At 41.5% G+C, this 22769-nt stretch overlaps 1 protein-coding gene across 1 annotated transcript in view; it reads right to left on the bottom strand.

Annotated features, from left to right (window-relative positions):
• Positions 1–283: 283 nt before the first annotated feature.
• CHM (CHM Rab escort protein) overlaps positions 284–22769 on the bottom strand; it is a 72459-nt gene continuing 49973 nt past the window's right edge. The window contains exons 10-15 of the mRNA XM_083484734.1: positions 20605–20709; positions 14917–14980; positions 13397–13493; positions 7971–8063; positions 5426–5595; positions 284–2502 (exon numbers count right to left, since the gene is read on the bottom strand). Coding sequence (XP_083340860.1) covers positions 2311–2502; positions 5426–5595; positions 7971–8063; positions 13397–13493; positions 14917–14980; positions 20605–20709 — 721 coding nt within the window. The 3' untranslated portion in view covers positions 284–2310. The remainder of the gene's footprint in view (positions 2503–5425; positions 5596–7970; positions 8064–13396; positions 13494–14916; positions 14981–20604; positions 20710–22769) is intronic.

The following is a 22769-nucleotide window of genomic DNA, read 5'->3' as shown; positions in this document are numbered from 1 at the left end:
GGAGATGGCAGAGTGTGAGAGGCTTTTTTTTTAAAGGAAAAAGTATAAAAGAAAAAACCCCATGGCCATATTTAGTTAAGCACCAACCTTCTGCCCCCTGAAAAATTCAACAAAATTATCTGCCCTCCCACCAAAAAAAAAGCAAGAAGATAGCTGTTTTTGTAGATGGCAAGGAGTTCCATGAAACAATTTGAACAGAACATCTACACAAAACAATAACAAAATAAAGTGACACACCATTTTGCATTAATATTCACAACCATAATGAAACATGGAAACACGCTTGCAAGCAAACCTTTAATTTCTTATACTAAAGTTCATTTCCAAATTAAAAAAAGAAAATAAATTTTCTGTAGGAACTTCGTTCTTGAAAGCTCTTGGGAGCAAGCCCTCATTTTGGCTCCCGTATTGATTTGTAAACGTTCAAATCTAATTGGGCTACATTCATGCTTTCTGATTTATGCATAGGAGCAGCAATGGCGAAGGAAAAATAGGCAGACTCTCTCTCTTACCCAGCATAAATAACAGCTTAATTGCAAACGCCACAAGAACTACCTAGCGAATGAAATGAATTTGAGCCACCGTTTTCGTACAGAAAGGCTGTGTGTCATTGATAGCTGCATCTTGCTTTACTGTGCTGAACGTAATTGTTATGTTTATGGAATAAACTTACTTTTGTGGCACAAAGCAATCACATAGGCTCAAGCACTGAAGGGCTGTATCACGGACCAATGACCTAGCTATCTCCCACCCAAACTGCATATTCATCATGAGGGGCATTTGTGGCCTTTATTAAGGAGCCGAATTTTAAAACGTCAGTGCAGTGAGCTACATAGTAGCTGAAATGCTACCCGGGCTTTACGCAACCCAATTTAAGCTCTGCTACCTGAGTTTGTCTACCACAGCCTGTCTCTTCTTACAAATATTAACCATAAATATATCTGTTGCTTCATCCTGGGCCTCAGGCTCTCACCTGTAAAATGGGAATAGCAAGATAGCACCACTTGAAAAACCAACAAGAATGTAAAACATTTTTGCATAATGTAAGTGCTGTGCAAATGGTTACTAATTCTGACTTATTAGTTGGCTTTTTAGATTCAGCAGCACAGAATCACCTCTTGTCCTTTTCTCCTGTATTGGATTCTCAGACAGATTGTCTTATATATTTACAAAGGCCAGTTTCCAACTGTCTCTCAAGGATGAGGAACATGTGGCCTCCTAGATGCTGTTGGGGCTACCACTTTCATCACCCCAGTTGATTGGCCATGCTGGCTTGGGCTGATGAGAGTTGGGAGCCCAACAATACTGTGTGTGACAGGTTTCCCATTCCCACTCTAGCATAACTAAGAAAGAATATTAGTGGCTATGAGGTTTCTCAGAGGGCACTTGCAAAAACAAGCCCTGCTTCAGAGATGTACTTTTCAACCAATACTTTTGGCTCAGTACTTTTGAGCATCAACCAAGTAAACTTGTGCTGTCTTTGGGGAAAAAAACCAAAAACAAATAGATGGTGAGAAATATAGCTCAGTTCTTGAAAGTGATCCAGTGAGCTGGCACCCAGGTGCTACCAAACAACCATTTCCAAGAAATCTATTAAAAGATGTATTTATTTTGCATTTCTACTGAGTATATGACAGAAAAGCTTAAAAACCACTTCTGTGATATTCTGCAAGCCAGTCAAACAAACAAACAAACAAACAAACAAACAAACAAACAGAAAACACTTGGATCTTTTCCTTTTGGTGAGCTTCTGCTAGATCACTAACAACTGAATGTTCAGTGTCTAGTGCAGGAGTAGCAAGTGTGTCTCCCTCTAGACTTCAGGCTCCAGCTCCATCAGCCTCAACATGGTCAGGGATGGTGGGAACTATAGTCTTGCAACAACTGAAGGGAACCACAGTGGATACTCCTAGCCTAGCACCTACTAGTCTAACCCAATAGCTGTTTTCAGTTAAAAAAAATTTCCCCACACTTCCTGTAGAGCAAACTGAGTTCCATATGTTGTGCTGCTGCTGACTTTGGCAAAACTGCAATTCTGTGGAATGACGGAATGCCTTATTTACAAACTGATAAACTGTATTTCCAGGAAAAATGAGTCAAGAATGGAGTTATGTTTCAGGACATAGCTTTGGACAAGACTCTCCTGTGCCAACTCAAATCAAGCTATTAAGCAACTCTGTAAAGTCCCGCTAGGATTGCTGGGGTTACATTTTGTGTATGACAAACTGGTTGTTTGGCTGCACTTTGGACTGGGTCAAGCTTCCCCAGACACCATGGTGAAATGAGTTCAGTCTTGGCCTTGCCATCCATTCACTCTTCAGAGGGACTTTCACTCTCTTCAGTGCTTTTCTCAGGCAAAGTCTCTGGATTGGTCTCAGATGGATTACCAAACCCAGGATCTTCTGGCTGAGTCCCGTCTCCATCATAGATGATATCTTCTGGATTTGGGGGTGGTGGGCAGAATTCCTCACTGGGAAACATCTCTTGAAATATGGCCTCAGCCTATTTGGAAGGAAGCAAACATTTAGTTAACCTCTTTACTGGCTGAGATTACAAACCAATCCACATGCATATTGTGGTGTGTCCACAAGCAACAAAACCATATTTCACATCTGCCTCGCCACGTGCTTGTTCACAATAGTGCTCCTAAGAGATACCCAAGTACTTTCTTTATTCATTCATACTCATCTCTCCCTAAGAAACAGAAAAAGGAGAAAATGTGTGCATGCACACACTTGGACTTTACTCAGATCCCTTGGAAAAGCTGTAGAATTCATTTGAGCCTTGAAAAGCACACAGAGCTGAAAGAGGAAGTGGGAAAGAGTGTCACTCTTCCAACTTCCTCCTTCCACTGTATGTATTTTTCAAGGTAGAAAAAGGTTGCCACCCTTACCATCTCAAGACCAAGAAGGGCAGAGAGTTGGGACTCAAAGGCTTCATAAGTGCCAGGGGGAAGATAACAAAGGCATCATTTCACCTACCACCGAGTTAAAGATTAAGAGCTATATATATAATTATGGGCACAATGCTGCCAGGGTTGAACACTTCTAAACCCCACTGATTTCAAATGGAAGAGAGCTAAGTGAGCAGCATATATTTTTACATTCTGATAACCAGATAGGACTACATAGACACATTTTCAGCCATGTCTGTCCGAGTGAGCATGCAAGGATAACATGCACAACTTCTTACGCTCACAAGGCTATAGCAACCATTAATTTTTAAATGACTCAGGCCAAGTGAGAATATATGCAAGAAATTTTAAGCAGCTGCAGTTGCCCTCCCTATGGCCGTTATCAATGGGCTTTTTAACAGAACAGCTGACACAGCCTGAATGCTCACATCTGATCTGTATATTCAAAGGCTAATAGTAGCCTTAATTTTGTTTTACAAGGCAATAATTTGACTGGTAAGAGGATAAAAGATGAAGATCAAAGACTTATATTGGAAGCAGACGGCTTCTGTGATAATATTAATAAATTATCTTTTCCTCCCTCCTTTTTTATAAAAAAGATACTGCTGGAGATTATTTATTTCTAGAACTGGGTGAACTCTAGCAAAATCTTCTTAGATGAATTTGGGGGGAAACGCCCAAGCTTCCTCCCTGCTTCCAAAAGACCAAGAAAGGTTGTTTAATATTTTTTTTGGGGGGGGGGTGAAATTTGAAGGCTTGGAGAAATCATTTCTAACCACCTGTCTTCCTACAACACACCAACTGTCTCCATCATAATGGAACTAGGGTGGAAGAAAGGAAACAGCACAGACAAGGAGGCTGTCTATTCTATATAACCTTCTCTTCTGCTGTCTACCTTTGCTCCATTTCTTCCCTCCTCCCACCCCCAATTCCTCAAGCCCATATGAGCCAGCAGAAGAGGGTGTGGGAAAATGTTTATGCATATAAAAAGGACCGATGGAACCATCCCATTGTCGGGGTAGGTCGTTTCCCAGTTCACATTAAGAAGCTATAATTAAATGTCCTTGGGTATGGAATTGAAAGCTGCCCATAGCCAATTAATTGATATATCCAAGAGACACATAGCCCCCTCCAAACCCAATAGAGAAGACTCCTCACTCTCTGTAACTCAGCTCTTACTGTGTGAAGCATTTAACTAACAGCCCTGCTAATAGAAATTCCAAAGCAAAGGCAGTTTAATGTTTCCATATGGCAGGCTGGAAGGGCTAGAGAGAGTGGCTTTAGACAGCCCCATGGTGTATTTAACATTGAATACTGCAGGTCAGACTTGTTCATAACAATCCTGAATGGTTTATAACAATCCTAAAGTGTTCCCTATTTCTCCTATCCCCATTTAGCAGGTTGGGCTGTGAGAGTAGCATGCAACAACCTTGCAGTGTAGTTCGCTGTCATATGAGCAGTAAGTGGGAGAGGGAGAGAGTAGCTTAAGGCAGCGCTGCAACACAATACAATACACTGTGCACACTGTAGGTCAAAGGAGGGGCTGAGACTGATCTAGAATCTCTTGTTTTTTTAAGTTTTTATGCTTTCCAAATTTTATTAGTTTTACAATCAATTTAACATTTCAAAGTTTGACTTCCTTCCGCCTCTTTCTTCAGTTCCTGAAATTTATTTTTTAATATCTTCTGCATATCCAAATTCATTTAATTTGCTCATTAAATTATCTACTTTAAATACATATTCTTATGAAACTGCAGGTTATTATAATAATCCTGCTAATGTTTTTATCTGTTTGCAATGTATCTGTAAATATTCAATAAACCATTTCCATTCTTTTATTAAAATTTGTTATCTTGATTTCTTATTCTTCCGGTAAGTTTCGCTAGATTGGTCTAGAGAAGTGGTTCCCAACCTTTTTTTGGCCATGCTCCACCTAAGCATCTCTAAAATCCCGAACTCACATGGTGAACTCACATGGAGGAAGCCTAAAAGGCCATTCACTGTTAATAACTCATTCTCGAATTGCCTTCCCTTAAAAATCAAATTGCCCCACATTGGGAACCATGAGTCTAGAGTCTCAGTCAATCCCTCTGCCTCTCTCAGGTTGCAGCAAAAGGCAGTTTACTGCTCTCAGACCTCCTCCCAGGCCAAGTCCAGCACTCAAATACATGCAGAAGCCTTGTGCTCCACTGGTACTTGCAACAGACATTGGTTGCAGTTCTAAAAGTAAATAGGACTCCTGTCTTTGATGCTAGCTTGTTCTTTTTTTCAGCCCCGAGTCACATCTAACTTACTTTAATTTTAATTAACAGGATTTATATGTGGTTTAATCATCCATAACCTCTAAGTGGTCTACATAAGCCAACACATGCACATTTTGTTGCAGAAACCCCACTTGCCTCTATTTCTGGACTTGCCCACAAAACAAAATAGGTATTACAACCCTGCAGTATACCATCACCCTGAATGTTCCTCAGTCAAAAGCTGAAAAATGTGGGACACCTCCCTTACCTGTTTGACAGCACAGTCATTTCCCAATGCGTTGTCTGGCCCAGAACAAACATAGATGTTGGGAGGCAAATTGGCATAGGATGTCCTGTCTACACCAGAGGAGTCTCTCATGTTGAAATATACCGACCAGAGAATCTGAGGCTTTTGCCCTTCTCCTGCGCCTTCACTTTCTGGAACAACAGGGGGAAGATTTTACTCACTGGAATTAAAATGCAGCAAGACTTGTACAGTACAGCAAAATGTTGGAAAGGCAAATTATTGGAGGTTGTGCTCTAGATTCTCCCACCTTTGGGGATTATGGACGAGGCCCTTTTGTTGCTGGTACCCTGGTTGTGTAATAAGTCTCTCTGAAATGGATATCCGAAAGCATCTGAGAGCCCCCCTGCTTCTGGTTATTAAATATGGCTTTGCAAAAAGGAACCTTAATGTGGTTACTTACAGCTGCATACAGTGAACAAAGCATCAGACTGATTAATTCAGGGGCCCATGGGAATCATAGAGTTCCTTGAGAAAGTTTTGAACCTCAAACTGGGTAGAAAACCATATTCAAGGAGATGTAGAGTATCTCCTAGAAGGGGTTTCACTCAGAGCAGAGAGTGTTCATGGGCATTGAGATTAACTAAGGAGGATGAGCCCACTGCTTAAGCACTCCAGTATGGGTTTTAGGGCTCAAAATGGATCCAAGGCGTCACAGGCTGTTATAAACAGCAAGCCACAGACTAGCACGCCTTCAAAACAATGGAGGATACCAGCCTTTACTGCCTCAGGAAGCAGTGGCTGACCTCATACACAGGATCTTACTTAGGTGGTATATTCCACACACAGATAGCTTTTCAGGGGCCCTGTTCAGATGTGTGTATATATAATTCTGTAGCAATGAGGGTGGTATGTTGGACTGAGAATATTTGGTTTCAAATCCACACTTATGCATGAAGCTCACTAGGCAACTTGCGGCCAGTTGCTATGGCCCTAATTGCACATCATATTAAACCACAGGTTATAACAAACCATAGTTTAACATGAACAAGCAGTGTGCTGGTACACCCTGCTCAAAATTTCCTGTGGTACATCTCCCCTGCTCTGCCATGTCACAGATAACACAAGCACACCTGTATCATCTGAACTTGGGCTCTTGTTTCATTTCCCACACACAGAGACCATGAGCAGTCATCCAGGATTTGTTATTGGCTTTCTGTTTGGGAATATTAAGTCTTGCTGCTCTGCATTTTAATTATGTGTACACGACTGGGAAAGAAGCGGTAACCAACCCTGAGGCTTTTAAGGCAGGGAAGAGGGGGAAACACACACACCCCTGAAATAAAATTTAAAACAAATGCTATGCTCACATTGCTTAGAAAGAAAGAAACCTTTCATAATAGATAAGAACAGAGGTTTGAAGGTATTTTTAAAAGGCAAGCACAGGACAACTAATCTCTCTCTCTCTCTCTCTCTCTCTCTCTCTCTCTGTGTGTGTGTGTGTGTGTGTTTAAACAGATGTATAATGACTGTTCTCAAGGAGAGAGCAGTTTACCTTTTCCAATCTATTCGGAAGGGATAGTCAACCAGCATAAACCTGATGCAGTGCATTCTTTTAAAAATATTATTAAAAGTTCCTAGTACTCTTAAAAAAAAAAAGAAGTTACTTCTTCCTCATTTAGGCAAGAAAATGAATAGAGTCCTCTTCTTCAGGTGACTTTGCTTCTCTGACCTGCCATGGCCCAGTGCTCACTTTATCTGGTGATTCATTTTCAATAACTCCAACAGTATTTGTTCTGACATTTTAATTAAAATATGACCACTACCTCATCTTGATGATAAAAAGGCCTATGTGTCAGTGAAAACTAGCTTCTCAGTGCCTCAGTGCACCTGAGGACCCTCCTGATCACAGAGTTCCTCCAAAAGAATTTCAGGCAGCTTCTAAACAATACATCACTTCAAAACCAGATCACTTTAAGCATTAAGATTAATGTTAAGAAGGAGGCAGGAGGGAAAGGACAAGATGATGCTAAGTGGCAATCTAACCACTTTTTCGTATTCCGAGGTGTGTTTTTTTCAGATCTGTACAATGCTGGTTTGGTTTCAGGTTTTTTTTCTCTCTTTAAGTTAAATTACGGGAGATGAATTGGGAGCAATAGAAAATGGATTTGCAGTGTATATATGAACCGTCTCTCTGGTCTGCTAATGGGAGTTGAAAAAGTAATACCTGCATAAATAAATAGCCCTACAAATTTATAGTGTAATTTGTTGTTATTCTGCATGATTAAGTCCCATGGCACTCCAAAGCAAGTGCCTCCCCAGACAATACTGAACCTGGACAGTCACCATAGGAGGACCATGGCACATCCAGAGATGCACATAGAACTAGCTTCTCATTTTGTCTGATAAAACATAAAGTAAATAAAAAGATGCACACACATAATCAGCAAGGCTTTTGACGTGACTTCTGATACCTAAGTGGTAGAATGGCTGTCAATCAACTTGGGCTGAGAGAGAAGATTGTAAAGCATGACTTTTGTTTTAAAGTAAAACAAAACAAAGCATTTACCTGTTTCTGTACTTTCACTGAACAACTGGCCCACAACAGGCTCCAAATCTTCTTTAGCAGTTTTAATGGACGAACAAGTTAAATGCACCAAATCTGTTGGAATGGGATAGAAAGGCACTTTTAGGATACTCCACAGCCTGGCATTCACAATTTTGACTATTAGTGTTAAAAGTGTAGGTCAGCTTGGAACTGGGCTGTATCACGTGGAGACAGTGCAGCGTTTATCAGACCAGTCTTCTTCTGGGGCGAAGAAGCTGCAACTTTCTTGGGACAACAACATTCAATGGCAGTGATATGGCATGGTAAACTTCCTCATTGCACTAAAACGTGGTCATGTGAATCCACCCTGAACTGCATTTAAAATTGCACATAGCTTTGCAATTTAAAATAATTTCCAACCCAGGTGACAACAATTAAAAAGAAGAAGAAGCAAGCACCACCAACTGAAATCAAGTCATGAGTAAAATACCTTAAACACTATTTCAGCTATTAATATGCAAAAATCAATCTTTGTCCCTGCTTTCTAAAAGAACTGGATAAGCCTTTTTTTAAAACAACAACAACAACAACAACCCAACAACAACCTCTCCCTAAAAATTTTAAAGAAAGAAGCTTGCATTTTGAATATGAAGAACAGAGAAGTTTTGAATGCTGAGTCTGGCCACTGCCATTGCATGCCTCAATAGCATCCAGTTCCTCTACCATCTTGTGATGGACAATTCCATCGTCTAGATTCCCTTCCAAGGTTTCCCAGAGTAGGGTCTCCAGAAGTGATCATCACAAATAAGAAGGCTCTATAGACAGCAGAAGAAGAACCTTGCTGAATCAGGCCAAAGGCCTATCTGATCCAACACTGTTCTCAAAGTGGCCAGCCAGATGTCTAAAAGAAAACTGCAAGCGGAACCTGAGCATAACACACACTCCCTGCCTGCAATTTCTTCCAGCAACTGGCATTCAGAGTCATACTGTGATAACTGGAGGTAGAACTACAGCCACTGTGGCTGGTTGCTGCACCTCTGTGGATGCTCCCCCAGAGCATTCTAATCATTTTTAGGTTAAAAAAAACACCTGTCCACACTTTAAATTTGAGATTCATCTTGACTATTTGCTTTGCTTGTTTTATCATTTGACTTTTTGGAATCTACATTTTAATGCTTAACTTTTATTATTGTTTAACCTATTCATCCCATATGCATTCAGAATTCTTAAATAATAAAAAGGAGTGATATAATTTTAAAAATAAATAAATAAGCAAATGCAGAGAAAACTGAAGCGTTTGCTATTTTGTAGAACGTTTGCCATAAAATCTTTTTTTTTCTATTAAAACCACAATAATTGAAGTTCACTTTAATTTACTATATAATTATCGGATCACATGTGATGTTACTGCTATGAGCCACTAGCATGCCCCCCCCCCGCATTGGCAGTGTCTCTCTGATGTAATTGGGTTTAACTAAATTAGTTATACAGTGTGCCACTGCTGGTCTTTGAGTAATTCATTTAGGGCTGGGGAGGGCACCCTGTCTGTATAGCCTAAGGCAGTGGTTTCCAATTAGCTATGTATTGTGGACCCCCTGATTTTCAAATCCCAAGCCATGGGCCCCCCCTTTTGATATCTCTACGGTAGTTTTTGTTATGTGAATGGTGCCAAGGCCCCCCTGGATGGGTTACGTGGACACCCTGGGGTCCATGGACTACCAGTTGGGAACAACTGGCCTAAGGGAAATCCTACATCAGCCATACTCTGGGTATACCCACTGAAATCAATGGACGAAGAAGAAGAAGAAGAAGAAGAAGAAGAAGAAGAAGAAGAAGAAGAGTTGTAGTAGTAGTTTGGATTTGATACCCCGTTTTATCACTACCCTAAGGAGTTTCAAAGCAGCTAACAATCTCCTTTCCCTTCCTCCCCCACAACAAACACTCTGTGAGGTGAGTGAGGCTGAGAGACTTCAGGGAAGTGTGACTAGCCCAAGGTCACCCAGCAGCTGCATGTGGAGGAGCGGGGACGTGAACCCAGTTCACCAGATTACGAGTCCACCGCTCTTAACCACTACACCACACTGGCCCATTGATTTCAATGGGTCAACTCTGAATATGACTAGTGTTGGAAAGTGCTCTCAGTACTTAGGACACGAAGAAGGGAGTTTGGTTCCACTCAGCGGGCAACATCAATTACATGCCTGTCTTCTGCACCATGTGACCCAAGGTGTATCTGCATGCTTATCTTGCATAAATGAGTGGAAGAGATCAACCATGTTAATAACCATTAACAGCAAACATCCAAAAAAATAAAAGGGAAAGGGAAATATTCTTTATGCTTTGTCCAAAATCCAGACACAATTAGATCATAGATTCATACACATCTGGCCAACTCAGATTGTTTCATTGCATTTCTTAATTATAGATGTTTGTATTTTCATATGCTTGTGTAATTATATACTTGTAAACTGCTTAGAAAACTACCGTATTTTTCGCTCTATAAGACACACCAGACCACAAGACGCACCTAGTTTTTGGAGGAGGAAAACAAGAAAAAAAATATTCTGAATCTCAGAAGCCAGAACAGCTAGAGGGATCACTGCGCAGTGAAAGCAGCAATCCCTCTTGCTGTTCTGGCTTCCGGGATAGCTGCGCAGCCTGCATTCGCTCCCTAAGATGCACACACATTTCCCCTTACTTTTTAGGAGGGAAAAAGTGAGTCTTATAGAGCAAAAAATACGGTATGTGGTAAATATATAAATAAATAATAGCCAGGTAGAGATTTGAACATGGAACTCAATGTCCAAGCTGAAAGCTATATTCATGACAGCACAATGACAATAGCAAGAAGTTTGCAAAATGGGGAAAAAAACATAGATGCTAACTTGGGGGGTGGGGACTGCACCCATTGAAGCTAAAGGAACACTTTAAAAATGTTTGAGAACAGCCATAACCAGATGGGGCAAGCAGGGCAGAGGAATGTGATGGGTGTTTACCCTCCATTTGGCAATACAGTTGTAAACTCATTGACTAGAGAAGAAAAGCTAAGTGCTAATGCCTTGAAGATATGGGCTTCCTGTGGTGTGCTATAATAGAGTTTTTTTTAATATATATAAAAATTAGCTAACCACCTGTCATTTTAATGAATGAGCATTAGCAGTCCAATTGACCTGAAGTGTAAATACATAATTATAGACTTTTTAATAAAAGCTTATTAAAGTGATTTTTAATAACAAAAGGTGGTAGTGGGGAAAACACACAAAGTCTATAGGCAGATCATAAGAACAGCTACTTCTCAAACTAGTGCAGAACTTCCTTAGTTTTCATTGTTTGCAATTTATTAATCTTGGAAAGTAGAGAAAGTGGGTGTCTCACCTATGCTGGCACTGAGTTCTTTAACTAAATGTATGTTCAGTTTTTTGGGACACACAATGAGCAGGTTTGGTGTGAGCTTGTGGCATTTTGAGACAGCAGCTGATGACACACTACCTGGAAAGGTCCTTAAGTGATATTTGCCCTGTCTATCCCCCCCCCCCACTGTAAGCAACTGGGTATGAGAAAGGTCTCTCATCTCTCACTAGTTATTCCAACTTCCACCCATCCATCCCACTGTGCAAGCAGGATAGTTCTACCTGTAAAATGAACCCCACACAAGGTCAATATACCACCGATAATACAGAAGTTCAATTTTTTTAAAAAAATTCCCCAAGCAACTGGAAACAGTTATGTTTTAGACCCCCTTAGTTTATTATGTTCAGAGTAGAACTTTAATAGTAAACGTTCCGTTGTCAAGAAAAGGCAAATGGATAGGAAATTAAATTGCCTGGGCAAGTATTTGTTCCAACCTTTAACATCCGCATTTCAATGCAGTTTATTTGAAAAACCTTTCTAATAAGGAGATCTCTTAGAGGAAATGCCACAAAGCCCTTTTCAGGAATGTCATTACTTTTCTATACAATATATTATATACTGTTAAAACACAGAAATCATCAAAAAAACTTTATTGCTGTATTAACAAGGTCCCATTTCCTTTAAGCTATTCTTATGCAAATACATATATATTAATCTCATTTACTACTGCTACATTTTGTAGCTGCAACCATTTAAATAGGTAACAGAATTGGCTACATATTGGGTTTTGGCCGGGCAGATAAAGGGCTCGGGAGATTGATGGAAACAGAAGATTGCAGAAATACTGGGGATATGGGATAATTTTATATTGAATCTTCTATCAAATTTCTCCAAATTTTGCAATGCAATTCTCTAAGTTGTTCTTGTTGGCATCTGTTTGTCTCAACAGACAACTGAGTGTGCCTCCAGAAGTGAATTCAAACTGCTGCATTAGCTGACCTCCCTGGAGTGCTAGCCTGGGCAGTGTGTGTGATGTCCTGAGATGCCCAGATGACATGTACCAAGGAAAGCAGAGCAATATGTTTGGCAGTAGCTTGGCTGAAGGAGTTGCCAAAAGGAGGCACACAAGGCGCCATCCAAGCGTCTTAGGGACTCCACTCCAGATTTGTGTAGGGTTTACTCCTGAGCCTTTTCTACTCCCAAAAGAGAAGGCTCCAACAAGGTTTAGGATATGAGTTTTCCTTCTGCTAGATGGGCTTCGTTCCCGGGTTGACAAGCCCTATCTGCCTCTCCATAGCATGTGCAGAAACTGCCTTCTTGACCACTGAACCCACAATCGGTCTTGACTGCTCAATCCACCAGAGCATGTCTTTGCATGCAGGGGAAGTCTCTAACTCACCGAGGGTTTGAGACCCATCAGCTACCCTCACCTGGTCTAGCTGGCAGGTCAAACCTGTTCCTGATGTGTGGCCACTGTCACATGCTGACTGTTTGCAGGAGCTGCAAGTGAGAGCTGAGTGCAGGGTGGGGACCAAAGGTGGACAAACCACCCCAGAAGGAGCATGGTGCATCCCCCACCAGAAGTACTACTTCTCCCCTAACACCCTAAGAAACGGACACAAAGATAAATATACTAAAAAAGGATCCAAAAAAGGGTATATAAGTGAAAGCAGCATACAAAAATGCACCATATTAGGAAAAACAGCTTGCAAATATATATATAGATTTTCAGAACTTTTTAATATAAAAAAAGAATTTGCAAACAAATGTGGAAAACTGAATTTAAAATTAGAAAAAAAGAAACAGAACCTGAAATTGACAGATTTGCTCATCCCTAAGAACACACACAGAGGAATCTATGCCAGAGAGCAGCTGTTGGTGACATGTTCCTGGAGTGTATCTACTGCTGTATCTACTACTACTACTACTTGCAAGTCCCTTTCACACCAGTGTAAGTCAGGACAAATATGCATGCTGCTATCAAACATGTATTGGCTACATTCCTGAAATTTATAGGGTGTTTGCCATTCCTACTGAGAGTTGGCACTTCCTTTCTTGCCACAATAACAAAGAACAAAGTCAGAACATGTACTCACATGTATTTTTCATGCATGTCATGGTTGAAGAACATAGTTCTATGAGGCAGACAGCAGGCTGACCTGGCTCCATAGGTGGGACAGTCAAAATGGAAATCTGGAAAGCAAAGAAAACAGAATCTCTTTAAAAAGTCTTCCAAAAGAATCCATCTAGTAGTTCTTTGCAGGCTACAATGCAAGGCCCTTTTGCCTTTGCACCAGCATATTTAGCATATTATAAACCCAAGTCTGCCAAAGCGCTATTCAAAAAGAGACTGAGGGATGTTTGCCTCTGCTGCCTAATTTATGCCTATTTTATTGAAAGCCACAACCACTGTGCTCTTCTCAATGGTATGCTTTGCTTATGAAAAGTGCAGCATTTAGATTTCAGCAATAAACAATGTCTACTAAGGAAATGGCCACCATGGAAATGTGATTGGAGGCGCTGTATTTGTTCACGTGGGATGTATTTGTGGAGGTGGAACATATCCCTTGCTCTACAATTGATTGTCCCATTCAAAGTGAGACTAGAAATAAATAATAATAGTAATAATAATAACAACAGCAAGAACAACAACAATAATTTTTATTTGTATCCCGCCCTCCTAGTCAAGTAGCTTCATCTACATTGGCTGCAGAGATTTTCCAAATTTAAACCAGGCAATTTTATATGCATACTTATGTAATAGGATTATTTTAAAGGATCTCTGGTTTTATCTGATCTGCAAAGCTGATCTGTAAGGCTGATCTGTATACTTGTTCCTGTTACGACCTACAGTTTATAGTTTTAGATTTGGAAGTTATACAGAGATGCAGTGGGGTGTAGAACGGAGGACATTTGTCCAAATCCTCACTTAGCCATGAAGTTCACTGGCAAATTTAGGTCAATCATAGCCTCGGTTTAATCTACCAATAGGGCTGTTGTAAAACTACAATGGGATCACATTCAAGTATATCAATTCCCTTGAAGGAAGGCCATGGTTTCAAGCAACCTGTTGGTTGTTTGTCTGGACCTGGTATGTGTTTGGATGGGAGACTGCTTGGGAACCCAAATGTACATGCTTGAAGACTACCATGTTGGAAGAAAGCTGGAATTATAATTGCAATAAAATAGAGATCCAAATATAAATGAGATATATAGATTTTGTGCAGAGAAGTGGGACCAGATCTCTAACTTGATGTTTATCAGCTCCATCTATCTTTTAGGCAGGTTAGATCCAGGTTAAGTTGTTGTGTCCAACTTGTTTCTTTGATTTCAATGGGACTAAAGTGTGATTAACTTAACCTGGATCCAACACATAACCTTTGCTTATACTTAAGAATTAACTTCATTGATCAAGCATCTATGATCTTGTTTGTCCATTTCCAAGTTTTGAGCATTCAAACTTAAAAACTCTCCTGTTTCCTGGCAAATGCGTCTAATGGTGACAAAGGCACTTAAATGGCTTTACAATGAATGGAAATTGTGATCGAAAATACAGTCACAAGCAAGCAGCTGTTTATAAGGCAGAAAGTTACCAATGCTTAATGGATGTGCTAACCTGCTGATCTGAGCTTGCCTTCAAAATCGACCGATCAGTAATGAGAACCGCTCTGGAGATCTGCCTGTAAGTGAATAAAGCAATTATGGTCTATCACCAAAACATAAGAAGAAAGCAGCCATATGGATTCAGGGTTTCTCTCTCTCCAAAAATAACTATTACCACCATGAGAAACTAACATTCCACCAGCTTGCACATTGCTAATGACACATTTGCATATGGCCAGCTTAGCTAAGAAATTAACAATGACTCAAGTGCATGCATATATGAAGGCTGCCAGATCTGACTCTTAATATTTATCAAGTTATAATGAATATACTCAGTACTCCGTATGGAACATAATGTTTACTTCACCCATCACAGAATCACTCTAATAGCAAATTGTTTTAGAGTGTAGAAATATGCAAACACATCAACCAATACAGCCAATGACTGAGAGCCAAAGAACTGTGCAGCTAGTGGGAATACAGCTAGAGGCTTTGGGCTTATGTTTCTCCCACAACACGCCACATGGCAAACTACCTTTGAAATGAAGGGGACATTCAACAGCAGCTTGCAGTAAGGTGTAGGGTTCTGATGTATTTTTAAAATTCCTCTAGGCCAGAGGAAGGGAACCTGTAGCCATCCAGGTGTCACTGCATTCCATCTCCCATCCGCCCCTACCAACATGGCCAATAGCCAAGGATAATGAGTCCTGGCATCCAACAACACCAAGAGAGCAGCAGGTACTTCATCCCTTATGTTCCACCTAAAATAGCTATTTGGATCTTTGCCACTAAAAATATGAAAAGAATAAGAAATTTATAAATGTGGAACCACTGCCAAATGACGAAAGTAGGAGAACCTAAGGCCAAGGGCACTTCTGCCACCACCAACTGAACAAAACAGAGTGTGTGGAGGGCACAAGAATCTGCTGGAGTAGTCTACTACTATTAGAAGCTGCTGCGGATAGAAGTCATGGATCTGAGTGCTGTTGATCCACATGGAGAGTCACCAGGGTTGCATGTTTTGTTCTATATTGAGATATACATAGAACATAGGAAGCTACCTTATAGAGTCAGGCCATTGGTTCTAGTTCAGTATTTGTCTATACCAGGTGCGAGGAACATTTCACCTTCCAAATGTTGCTGAACAACTCTCACCATCCCTGGTCACTGGCTACACTTGCTGCAGCTGATGTGAGTTGCATTTCAGCAACATCTGATCAGCCAATGGCTCTCCAGGGGGTTTACACTGATTGATAACAGTTCTTCAGGGTTTCACATAGGGGACATTCCCAAGCCTACCTGGAGATGCTGGAGATTGAACCTGGGACCTTCTGCATGCAAAGCAAATGCTCTACCAATGAGCTACGGACCTTTTCCTGAATAGTTCCTGGGCTTGTGACTCTGCCTACCTATGCTAGCCTTCATTTTCCTCTCACTAGGAATGACTAGAAAGACTCCCAAATCAGGCTCTAGATTTGCTTGGTCAACAGCAGTATTCACTGGATCATGATTATGGTTCCTGGGGCTCACTATGCAGTTGCTTTCAGCTCAGCTCTGCCATCAATGAAATGTACAGTGGTACCTCGGGTTAAGAACTTAATTCGTTCTTGAGGTCTGTTCTTAACCTGAAGCACCAGTTTAGCAAATGGGACCTCCAGGTGCCGCTGCGCCGCTGCTGCACAATTTCTGTTCTCATCCTGAAGCAAAGTTCTTTGGATCCATTCCAGTCCGGCTTCCGCACTGGTCATGGGACCGAGACGGCTCTGGTCGCCCTAACAGATGATCTTCGTAGACAGCTGGATCGAGGCGGGTCGGGGCTGCTGATTCTTCTAGATCTATCAGCAGCTTTCGACATGGTCGATCACGAACTTCTGGACCACCGCCTTGCCGACGTGGGGATCCAGGGCACAGTCCTTCAATGGCTGCGCTCGTTTCTCTCTGGTCGGGGACAGAGGGTGGCGCTTGGGGGGGAATTGTCATCGCGCCACTCCTTGGTGTGTGGAGTACCTCAGGGTGCGATACTCTCCCCGATGCTTTTCAACATCTTTATGCGCCCCCTCGCCCAGCTTGTCCGGAGTTTTGGGCTGGGTTGCCATCAGTATGCCGATGACACCCAACTCTATCTGTTGATGGATGGCCATCCTGACTCGGCCCCAGACACACTGACCAGATGTTTGGAAGCTGTGGCTGGATGGTTACGTGGGAGCCGGTTGAAGCTAAATCCTTCGAAGACAGAGGTCCTGTGGCTAGGGCGGGGCGATATGGGATTGGGGGGGCAACTCCCATCTCTTGTGGGGGCGCAATTAGTGCCAGCACCGTCTGTTAAGAGTTTGGGTGTAATCTTCGACGCCTCCCTTTCCATGGAGGCGCAGATTGCAGCTATAACAAAGGCGGCATTTTTCCATCTCCGCCAAGCTAAGCAGTTGGCTCCTTACCTCTCTCGCCCTGACCTGGCCACTGTGATCCACGCGACGGTCACCTCCAGATTGGATTATTGTAACTCGCTCTACGTGGGGCTGCCCTTGAGACTGACCCAGAAACTCCAGCGGGTGCAGAATGCCGCAGCGAGACTCCTTATGGGGTCTTCGCTGCGAGATCACATTCATCCGGTGCTACACCAGCTGCACTGGCTCCCGGTGGAGTACAGGATCAGATTTAAGGTGCTGGTTTTAACCTTTAAAGCCCTATACGGCCTAGGACCCTCGTACCTACGGGACCGCCTCTCCTGGTATGCCCCACAGAGAAACTTACGGTCTTCAAATAAAAACATCTTGAAGGTCCCAGGCCACAGAGAAGTTAGGCTGGCCTCAACTAGAGCCAGGGCTTTTTCGGCTGTGGCTCCGATCTGGTGGAACACTCTGTCACAAGAGACCAGGGCCCTGCGGGACTTGACATCTTTCCGCAGGGCCTGCAAGACAGAGTTGTTCCGCCAGGCCTTTGGCCAGGGCACAGCCTGACTCCCTCCCTCGGCAATCTTCGCGGAGCTCTGGCCCAATGGTTGCCAGTGGCCTGAATTAATTAATTTTACAATGAATGATTTTAGAGTGTTGTTTATGTTATACTTTTATACTGTTTTATTGTTGTTAGCCGCCCTGAGCCCGGTTTCGGCTGGGGAGGGCGGGATATAAATAAAATTTATTATTATTATTATTATTAACCTGAGGTACTATTTCTGGGTTAGCGGAGTCTGTAACCTGAAGTGTCTGTAACCCGAGGTACCATTGTATATGGATAGCATCTTGCCAATATGTTATTGAAGAACAAGCAGCACAACATAACTGAAGGGGGGCGGGACGGAAATGTGATTATTTGGCAATCAACATGGTGTTTCACATCGGACCAAGCTTCCTTATTTGATAAAATAATGGGCTGCATAGGCAAGGGGAAGGTATACCTCTGTAATTAAGATTCTTGGACTTCAAGCCATAATTTTGATCTAGTTCCATATGTTTTCTTTACTGAAGAGACTGAAACCACTGCCCAGGGGGGGAAATCATGTAATGTGATGAACTTGAAAGAAGTACATGTAAAGGAGGAGTGTGCAAAGGAGGAGTAATAAACAGCCTTATGACAGACTGGAAATGGAGACTTCTGCACGGATCAATAGTGGCTATCACATTATTGGATATCTTCAGCTACAACGAGGATGAAGAATGAAGTGTATGTACCACATTTGTAAGAAATCCTGTTTCCCACAGTAGCCAGCCAAATGCTTTGGGGAAGCCCACAAGCAGGAGGTAAGTGAAACAGGCCTCTAGTGCTTTTTCCTCAGTAACTGGTATTCCAGAGGCATTTTGCCTGGAGATAGTAAACAGCCAGCATGACTTCCTCCAGGAGTTTATCCGTAAGAACTTAATGGCTACAAGGTTCAATAAATTTAATTGGGGTTTTTTTAAAAAAAAAAAAGACTAAGTTTTCAGAAAGCAAGGGGCTCTTTTTTTATTTGGACATCACAATGTGTTCAAAAAGAGTCCTGGTGCACCAGACCAAAGGGCCACCTAGTCCAGCATCTCCACAGTGGCCAACCAGATGCTCTTCCTCATTCTTGCCTCTCAGCAACTAGTACAAGGTTGTACTAGTCCAGATGCAGAGGCAGCATGCCTATGAATACCAATTCCTGGGAGACAACAACAGGTGATGGCTATTGCCCTCACAACCCACTGGTGGGCTTCCCAGAAGCATCTGATCAGCTATTACTGAGAGAGTAAGGCTCTTCCTAGGTCCTTATCACTCCAATGTTTGCTTGCTACCCCCAAAGCATGGGAAGCAGCAGCTAGACTCTTGGTTCCTCTTTCAGCTCTTCAAAGTAATGTTTGAAGCTGACCTAAAGTTCAAGCAATGATTGAAACTTTCCTTATAAATAGAGACAGTGAGCTGACATAGAAGGAAAGTGGGGGGAAGTATCACTCCTTTAATTACCTTGTTTTGGTTAAATACCTTCTGAAGCATCCAGTATTAGCCATTGAGAGAGAGAGGAGACTGGATCAAACAGGCCATTGGCTTGACCCTCAAGAGCACTATGGCAGCTTTTTAACATTCTTAAATAGCCATTAGCTGGCTACTAATTGCCTCAGCAAAGGTTAATGGCATAAATGAAGCAGAGTCAGGGAGGGGGTGAGGGAATAGGTGTAAAATGCAGGAAAGTTCAATTCTTTGTGCCTTCAAGAGGCATCTGAGCTACTCTCCTGGGTAACTGGTCCAGAACCTGAACAAGGACAAAAATGCCAGGGCGAATTGCAATATAATACAGAAGAGTTTTTTCCCCTTAGTTGGAAGGCCAAGCTACATGTAACACATAAGATCAGATCTTCCCACGTTTTTTGTCAAAGCTTAAAGACAAATGCTCAGGGAGGTGCAATCCTTTCTCTTTCTGAGTTTCCCTGTCTGAAATCAAACACTTATTAGCTGCTAATAGCCTCACCAAGGAAAGAAGACAGGTACGGATATAAGTACCTGGCTTTCCTAACCCACCACTTCACCAATTTACACATATGCATTTCCCTGGGAGATGCTATAAGCCCTGCTTTCAAGCCAATTTTGGCACATAGTCCTTTGGTTTGGAGATCTTGATAAACCATTGTTTTGTGTTCTGATAATGTACTGCATTAGGCTTGCATTAATAACCCACAGAACAACTGTAAGGAGGAATTCTGCAGCTTTCACTTCCATTTTATATTAACCACAGTTAGCTATGTCATCTGTACCCCAAACTGCAGTTAATATTAAAATGGGCTGTGGAAACGATACAACTTCAAACCACAGTTTATGAAGCTGGCTTATTTCAGCTAACCATAGCTAAGATTAACCACAGTTTAGGGTTCAGATAATATGCTAAAGAGCAGTTTAAGTGGAACCTTCTGCTGGAGCAGTAAGAGGGTGGGTCATGAGAGCTAGTCTAATTTAACACCATGGTTTGATGTTATGCCTGAATGAATGCAGTGCCTCTTGGGGCATGTTACACATAATTTCTTAAGAAGGAGGGTGTCTCCAGTACATGTATGCACAAGAGTAGCGAGTTAGGGAGTGGAAAAGAAAATGAAGACATATGTAGGACATCTATACATAGCTTGCATTCATTTTATAGTAGTTGACATAGCACTATGTGACAACTGAAGACCTGGAATGGGTGATTGTAATCTTTAAGGCTGGCAGAAAGGGGCATGAAATACCTATTAGGCTTCTCTTCTGTCTTGATACGTACCTGTAGGACACATTTGCACAGGTTTCCTCTGAAAAGTAACTATCTTCCACAACAAAATAGCTGGCACTTATTCTTTGACCAAAATGATCAATGACTGCTTTGCACCTGTTAAGAGAAAGATGGACAGATAGAGGGGAAATCATTTCTTTTTGACAGGCATATTTATGAAAAGCAAATTGAGGAGGCCTTCATTTTATGCTTCAGGCAAGTTATGGAGCACTTTTTATTTTGAAAATCTTTAAGAAAAACAAGAGTTGGAAGGGACTCCAAAGGACACCAAATCCAGTCTGCTGGTGACGAAGGAGACGTGCTGATAGAATATCCAAGATAGGTGGCCATCCAGCTCCTGCTTAAATAATTCTAATGAATGACCATCACCTAAGGCAATCTGTTCCACAGCTGAACTGTTTGCACCATCTGGGAATTTGTCCAAATGTTTTGTCGAAATCATCTGTGCAGCACCCCTTTAAATATTTGAAAATGGCTCTCGTATCACCTCTTAATTATCTCTTCTCCAGGCTATACATATTTAACTCTTTCAACCTTTCCATGTCGGACTTTCAGCATAGGTTAAAGTTGACTTTTCTGATTTTAAAGCAAAATGGTTTTATTGCAAGAAACTGATTTTAGTAAGTGGGCTGTTTTTACTGCTTTATGTATTATTATTATTATTATTATTTTGTTAGCTACTTTGATTTGATTTTAGAAAAGAAAGGCAGGCAATAGCTTAGTTTTATTTATTATAAAATAATAAATAAAACAAATGCAAGTTCCATTCAATGGGCTTAACTATTTCTCCCTGAATTTGCCCAATCACTATGTTATAAACATAACCTACTAAAGTGAAATAATTAATGTATTAGAACATTTGATACATTGTGGCCATGGCAAAGTTTCTTTCAGTTGTCATACGAATCAAAGATCAACATACCCATGACTAAGCAAATAATGCTTCGGACTCCCTTCCCTGGGGGGCTGTCTGTATGAATCTGTATTTTATTCTGAATCCATGTTATGGGTTGTTATGGGTTGTTGGACCGCAATAAAGATTATTATTATTATTGATACATCGTTTCACAATGACGTACCCCATCATTTTGGAAGAGGTTCTTCTTTGAACACCTCTACCATGTACACTGTTTAGCAATGCAGGCAGCTCCATTGGGGGTAAATGGGACACTGCCCCACCAGCCTCAGTCTGCCCTCAAGCAGCCTTCACCTGCTTGCCATCTTAATTACAACCTGTCCAGGAGAAAACATTGACTGGCAGCTTCCTCCTCCTCTCCCTCCTCCTCCATCTGTGCTGTAGAACTCAGCAGCAAGCAGGATGGGGACAAAACAAGAATGAGTTGGCTGTGCCTGTCGTTGGCTCTGGCTCCACCTACTGTTGGCCTCCTGCTCTACAAATCCAGATGGGTACTACTCACCACTGCAGCTATGAGAGCTTTGTGATCAAGTGTTTTATAAATCTTTCTAAATAAATAATTGAAATAATCTAAATAAATAAATATGAGGTAGGGGAACACGAGACCTTCTTGGTCTTGAATCCCATCCCCAGAGTCGCTCACCTGGCACTGTCCTGTGATCCTTCAGATGCCACGTGGAGACCTCATTGTTCACTGAGGCCTTTAAAAGTTTTTTAAAGTTCTGAGTTTTAGCGCAACCTGCCATTTTAAATTGGGCAGCTTTATTTGTTCATTGTAAAACTGAAGAAAAATACTATCTCATTGGAAAAGTGCCCTCGGGGACTGTGGTGTTGAAGGATGGCATATAAATACAGAAAACCAAGAAATAACTTAAACCGAATTGGGCAGACATATAGGATCATCTATTCAGCTTAAAACATTATCCTGATTTAATTTTAACTTTTTAAAAAAGATCACTTTAGAGTTGCTCATTTAAATGCTGCTAACAAACAGTCTGGTCAAGCTGGCACAGTTCATATTTAATTATAAGCTATTCTATTGTTTATGAAACAATTTCTCCCCTCTCTCTGAATATTCCAGTGGGAAGAGTGGAGGTTGATTAAATGTCATGTTGCAGCATTCAAAATAAGCAAAAAAGCAAGTCACTAGTTCTTTATTTCCCCCCTTTCCCCCCCTTTTCTCCTTCATTCAGTGATGCTTAACAAGTCGGACATACAGTAAGGTTTTATCCAAAAAGTA

This window comes from Podarcis liolepis, assembly GCF_965112155.1.
Source record: "Podarcis liolepis genome assembly, chromosome: Z".
Taxonomy (NCBI): Eukaryota; Metazoa; Chordata; class Lepidosauria; order Squamata; family Lacertidae; genus Podarcis; species Podarcis liolepis.
Note: the sequence above shows the minus strand (reverse complement) of the source record. Positions and strands in the feature narration are given on the sequence as shown.